We start from the raw sequence: 7,344 nt of genomic DNA, 5'->3' as shown, positions 1-7,344 counted from the left end.
ATGGAAATCTTATGCACACATAATTTACGTTTTTTTTTTTTTTTTTTTTTTTTTTTTGTAAGTACTTTCCAGTAATGCCTGCCGTAATAACGCTATCTGTTCCTGTGCAGCTCACTTCGAATAAGAAGTTACGTAACGACTAGCTTTTTTGGGTTAAAAATTGTTTGGACATTTTTAATTTTGACCACTGGGATAAATATGGAGACAAAAACAGCAAAGAAACCGAATAACTGAAGTAAAAATCACCATGAAAAATTTATATGATGTTAATGACCTTAACAAGGTAAGCATAATTAACCTTTAAATAATAGATGTACTCTAAACATAGAGTAACTAAAACGAGGAAAAATGTGATATCAATCAGGTTATGAAGGTTTGTCGAAAACCATTTTAATATATACCACTAAAGGAGTTTATTATCAACAATTCAACACAAAAAGCCCAAATGTGATAGCGAAGGAAGGTTTAATGTATCTTGGAGACACCCGCTTTTCAAGGGAAATACCTTGATATATATATATATATATATATATATATATATATATATATATATATATATATATATATATATATATATATATGAGTGTGTGTGTGCGTGTGTGTGTGTGATATAACGCCTGCATATTCCGTGAGGAATTACACGGCATAATGAGACAACATAAATTCCTCCTCTTGATTTGCAACTTAAGCTTCGAGCAAAACCGGATAAACCGAAACCGCCTGATGTATATACTAGCGACCAGACATGTATTTGCAGACACCTAAAGAAGTTTGTTAGGAGGACGTCAAGAATACCCGGATCTAAGAGATAGGGATAACAAGGACATTGACCTCAGACGGAGGGCGTCTCCAGAGGTTGGTTGGTGCCGATGTAGGACAAAGACAGTATCGAAGTAGCAAAGGGCCTTGCCGCGTGAAATGTGCTTGTATAATTCTTCTCGAAGTTTCTGTTTGGTTGGTTGTGTATATTTACGTGAATGAAATTATATTTTCTTGAAATATTTCTTTTTCTTAGGTGTTCCAAAGAAAAAACGTCTCCTTTGATGAATAACTGAATATTTTGATTTATTGTGTAACTTTCGTCACGATAACAATATGATGAAGAATGATACAGCAATTATTGGGAACTCAAGAAAATGTAAGAATAACTCACACAATTTTGAGGAATTCGAGAATAATCCCTGGTTATATTAAACAAATTAAAAAATGGATAACCAGAAAATACATATGCACGGAAACAGTATTACACCAATGAAAAATAACACCTGGCATAACAGAAACTCATATTTTTATCTCAGTTCATTCCATCACTTTTCATAAAAGGCAAATTTGCAAAGTTCAGATTAAACCCCAAGTCATAAGCTATAATCAACCGCAACCTTCCACTAACGTAAGTTATAATTATGCGATAACCTTTGCAGAAAATGACTTGCTAAAAGGTTACCGTGAGCAATTGAGGAGCTGGAATCCGACTGCTAGCCAATGACAGCATCACGAGAGCAGTAAACTGTCTCCACCATGTTATAGTGCATCTTACCCGTGAAATAATGCACAGCGTGAGGACGTGAAATGCATTAACCAGAGAGAGAGAGAGAGAGAGAGAGAGAGAGAGAGAGAGAGAGAGAGAGAGAGAGAGAGAGAGAGAGAGAGAGATGGTACAGGGGGGTGGCTCTAAACTTCGTGTTATGTTTGTGTCTTTCTCACTGAGAGAGAGAGAGAGAGAGAGAGAGAGAGAGAGAGAGAGAGAGAGAGAGAGAGATGGTACAGGGGGGTGGCTCTAAACTTCGTGTTATGTTTGTGTCTTTCTCACTGAGAGAGAGAGAGAGAGAGAGAGAGAGAGAGAGAGAGAGAGAGAGAGAGAGAGAGAGAGAGAGAGAGAGAGAGAATCTGAAATCTTGGAAATTTCCATCAAAGAAAAAAAAATAGGTTAAATAGCGAAGCGTAACATCCTCCGCCACTCCTCCGAAATAAAAAAAAAATCCTCTTTGTTTCCATAAACAATTAGTTTGTGTTTTTACCTTCTGTCTGTACATAAAATGCCAAGGATTTCCTTTGCCAGAAAAAAAATTATACCGAATAAAAATTAGTGAGGAAGGACATTTTATAGCCTATATTCATGAATGTTAAATACAATATTTCTTTCATATCAATTTATGGTTTACTTGTGTTTTGATTGTATAGCTATTGGCAGTAAAACAACGCATTAACCTTAGCACTAAAAATTAAAAATAATTCCTAATTTCTTTGATAAACTTACATCCTGTTTGGATCACCAATCGTTTACAATACAAATCCAATGTTGCCAATTCGTTTATTTATTCTAAACAGTTTACGTGAGATTTACGTTGCAAGCACTTATTTACCGATAGTACTAAAATAATAATAAATTTCATCATCATCGATATCGCTCTGTAGTCTGAAAATTAAAGGATGCTTATCTCTGTTTTACGGCCGTCAGTCAAAGAAGCCCATTAATTTGCTCGTCAATGTCCGATGTATTTTTGTACCGTGAAGACAATGCAACTCCAGGTGATTTAAGATAACTTTACATGATAACAGGCTCTAACGTCTCTGAGAGATTAGCTGGACATAACAGACAGAAATATAGTATTAGCATAGACCGCGATACTCAGGTAGTATCCGGGTGACTGGGTATAGAAAAGTCCGTTGTCCAGCCAATGATGCAAAGGGAGAAAATAGTACTTACTACAAAAATGGGCAGATCTGACAACCTTTTCGTGTCACCTACTGTACGATTTTTGCATTTTATTCAGTTCTGGATTTTCTTAAATTCCATCCTACTTATAAAATTAATGATATTTTAGACCTTTTGGAACTATAAGACGCGACGAAACAGGCGTTTTGGAACCTTGTTACAAGTTACTAGAGAGGGGACCTAAAATAACTACTGAAAATAGACCACTCGTTCCATAAGTAACTCTCAGTTTTTTCAGTTATACAACAAACCTTGTCCCTTTGCTGCAGCTAAAATATGAAACAGGGACTCTCAATTTACTCTCGACACCATTGGACTCCGGCTAATCCAAATGGATTGGACATCAACTGACTTCAACTTAAGAGGGTTCTTTACCATCAAAGGGTCAATGATATGGGGTTTACCACGGTGCATGAATATTAAACGTTCAATTAAGAATCCTTGGTATGAGGTACTGCAGTTGGAAACAAGAATCATAGAATCAGAATTCCGTTGCTCACCTCTAGACATTTGACCGAGAATGGCATTTGTTTAATAGGTTGTGTACTTTGACCTTCATCTACAAACGAATGCCTAAAAGGATTCTCTCAATTATGTAAGCATGTACCTTTATTGTCTTCGAAATAGATGTACGTGTCTGTCTTTGTGAAATTAAGTTCATGTAACACAGACAACAGCGTTTGAAAGTTGAATTTCTTCTTTCGTAACTTTGATCAGCCATGAATGCTCCTGCTTGGCAACAGTCTCACAATCTGAAAGCAGTGGGTTAACCCCAGTACGAAAAACTGTGCAAGCATTCTCTTACTTAACTAGAATATAAAAAGTCTTTGCAATCATATCTATGGAACCTTCCCAAGACAATTATCTAAACGACATACAATGAATGGCTATCCTACTACGTCCCCTAGCCCCTCATTTGATTATCCCACCTGGGGCTATCCACTACCTTTCCTCTTGTAGGTAGGATGGAGCAGCTTCAAGTTGCTAGGGCCTTTCCAACGCACGCAGGATAATCAAAACCAACCCCCCGATACATTCTCACGCTTCCTACTCAAGCAGTATTTTTCTATTAATAGTACATTGCTTGAGGGAACTATTCGAGCAAAACTGGTTGGTGAGCTCGTGCAAATAGTAGGATCTGTGATTAGCAATTTTATATCTCTTCACGCCAGATAAATTCTCCATCAGACAATATAAGCTATGGAGTCACTGGCCACTATCCAGCCTCGGGTGACTAAGATAAAATTGTCCCGCTCATTAGTCTGTGGCAGGTCGGGTGTAAGACGGACATTGAATTTTCACAGGTCGGGTGTAAGACGGACATTGAATTTTCAGAGTCTTTTCCCGTGTCTTGGGCAAGGTGCCAGTTCGTCCACAGCCCACAGTTGTGTACAAATTACCACTGGTCACCGAGAATGCTGGTGACTCCTGACCTCTCATTCTCTTCCTCTCTCTGGTAGTGGTTGATGACCTGATTTGGAATGAGGTCATCTGAGAGAAAAGTCGCAGAACCTCTTTCTGACATCAACCTTTATAGATTGTTTACTAACAGCTGGAGCCTAAGTTTCTAAATGGCACAAGTTTCTTCGTTACAAGAAAACAGATTTTCCTGGAAGGTTTTACAAAACATGTTCACTATTGCGTATTTTTTTTTTATCATTATTAGATGATATTCAATGCTCGGATGGTATTAGTGGGGTAGCCTACGTTAAAAAAAAAAAAAAAAAAAAGTTTATTACTTTCGATGGCGTACAAAAATTCATTAGGGCACTGGCAAACAAATGAAAAATCGTACATATTTCTATGACTACGTACCGTTCAGCTGATTAACGTGAAATACGAGCAAAGAGAATGTATTCTTCCTGACCATGCATCTACTTACCAAATTCACTACTTACTTCCGTTCAAACAAACGTACACCAGTGCAAAGGGATTGATTTATTTAGAGACCGATTATAATAATGGCATAGAGCAAGTTGCACGTTCGGTCGGGGAGGTTATATTTCATGAAGTGAGAACCATTCGTTCATACCCATTCAGGTCCTTTATTTCATTTAATGCCAAACTATGGAACAGTGTTCCAGGAAGGGAGACTGTGACATTATTTCAAATGCCATGACTTAATTTTTACGATTTACTTTTGGTGTTTATACAGTATATGTATCTATTTATTTGCTTGATAGCTAGTTTTCATTTTATTGTCATTGTCTTCCCTTCATCTTTTTTTTAGTTATTAGAGCCCTTTTATGTCTTTTTGCAAGCATGTAGTCTTTTTTTTCCCTAAATATGAACTCACCATTTCTTAATAAGAAAAATAAAGAATAATAACGCTAAAATAGATTAACGATTTTGCAGATGATTGAAATACAAAGAGAGAGAGAGAGAGAGAGAGAGAGAGAGAGAGAGAGAGAGAGAGAGAGAGAGAGAGAGAGAGAGAGACTCACTTTGTCCGTCGGTACAATTCGAATGAATGACCTCTAAGGAGGGGTGAGATTCACCCAAGACTCATCTTAACATTCCGCTGTATTGCTACTAATAATAAGTTTTGGTCAGTGGTGCCCATGCCAGTTGGGCGCCCCTCTCACGCCCATCGGACGTGAGAGGCATCGAGAAGAGATAGCTGGCGGAGCCCAAACATATAGTTGACGGTGATACGAGGTATTAACTTCCCGACTGAACTTTTGCTGTTTTATCACTTCAGCTTTCTTTTCTTGTAAAGATGATAAGTAATAAATATATTGTGTACACACACACCCATTGACACAGATAGATGAACAGACAAACTCCAACACGCATACACACACACACATACATACATATATATATATATATATATGTGTGTATATATATATATATATATATATATATGTGTGTGTATATATATATATATATATATATATATATATATATATATATATATATATATATATATATATATAAAGTACACACACACACACACACACATATATATATATATATATATATATATATATATATATATATATATATATATATATGTATATATATATATATATATATATATATATATATATATATATATATATATATATATATATATATATAATCTTTCCTTGCTAAAAGAAAATAGAACTGCAAAACAATATGACACAAATGTGTATTGAGTTACTACCGATCATATTAAGTTTTGGCGTGTTTAATGTTAGCTTGAGTTACAGCTTTGCAATATCAAGTCTTGTGAGAAGCAGACTTGATTTGGCTCATGTTACACTATGCCCTGCTTGAATGGTGTTAAGCTAGGTTAGGGGATACGTAATTACCGGTAATTAACTCGCACGCAAAGTAAGTTATATAAGGAAATTTCGATAACAAAATTTCATATCAAATTTCTGAAAACAAGAAGGCTCCAGTAAACTAAAAAAAAATCTATAGGCATCCGATCAGGGATCAGAGTCAACACAAACTCTAAAATTGAATATTTATTTTAGTTACCCAGCAAGCGTAAAAGAGAATGGCCTCGATACTTTAGTTAGAAAATGGACAAATGGCTCATACATAAATATCAGAGACTAAAAACGATGAGAAATCCACCAAGGACTCCACTTTCAAATGACGAATGGACAGGGATATACAATTCTTTCCTTTTTTCACCGAATGCAACGTCAACATGGATCGTATAGTTCCTCTTATATGTAATGACGATCTTTGAATATTATATATGTAAATGAGTTTTACAAAACGATTTGTATATTCAATTCGCTATTTTTCAATGGTATAGTTATGAAAATTGTAAATTCAATAATTTATGCAGCAAAATAGATCTCGTGAAGGCTATCAACGTAAATGAGAAATATCTTAAAATGATTGCATAATTCCCACAAATACCAGATTGAGTAAAATGAATTAAGAAATTTTAAAGATCCAAAATTCTCCAAAATGTAAGAATAGTGAGTAGGTTCAGATCATAATAAAAGAGGCTAAATTTCCGAAGTGAATATTTACCTTCGTCGTGAGAACTGACATGGAAAATTCTTTGTAGTTCCTCTGTGCTCATAGATTGATGAATCTGTAAAGAAGATAAAAAGTGTTTAAAAATCATAAATAAAAAATAATAATGATTAATAGCGATAAATAAACATTATTATAAGAAATAATAGTAAAGAGTATTACTGACGATAGACTTAGTCAATTGCCCAGCTCAACTTTAAATTTAAGAATAAAAAAAAGTTATCAAAGATAAAAAACAGAGTCGGACAGGCCCAAAAGCTAATAGTAATGGCCATCTAAGTCCATTTGATTCAAATAAGTGAACAACAGATTAAGAGGATAAGACAAAAACCAACTCTCCATAATCAAAGGTTTGCAAAAACCTTGATGAACTGTCCTTGTCACCTTTAATGCTACAGTGAATATCTTGATTTTTTAAGTGGCCTTCCACAGTTCTGACAGGAGAACTTCACAAACATTTCTCGATAACATCATTGAGTATAATGAAATCGGGCACTAAACGTTGCAACAATGAGAGAGAGAGAGAGAGAGAGAGAGAGAGAGAGAGAGAGAGAGAGAGAGAGAGAGAGAGAGAGAGAGAGAGAGATTTTGTCTTCTTAAAGACATTTCTCTTTAAAAATGGACATATTACACGGATTTTA

At 35.3% G+C, this 7,344-nt stretch overlaps 1 protein-coding gene across 1 annotated transcript in view; it reads right to left on the bottom strand.

Annotated features, from left to right (window-relative positions):
* Positions 1–7,344, bottom strand: part of LOC137627239 (A disintegrin and metalloproteinase with thrombospondin motifs like) — a 69,243-nt gene that overhangs the window by 31,442 nt on the left and 30,457 nt on the right. The window contains 1 exon segment of the mRNA XM_068358323.1: positions 6,698–6,761. Within this exon segment, the coding sequence (XP_068214424.1) occupies positions 6,698–6,761 (64 nt within the window).

Source organism: Palaemon carinicauda, chromosome 2, assembly GCF_036898095.1.
Source record: "Palaemon carinicauda isolate YSFRI2023 chromosome 2, ASM3689809v2, whole genome shotgun sequence".
In the NCBI taxonomy this organism is placed as follows: Eukaryota; Metazoa; Arthropoda; class Malacostraca; order Decapoda; family Palaemonidae; genus Palaemon; species Palaemon carinicauda.
This window is presented reverse-complemented; position numbering and strand designations above follow the sequence as displayed.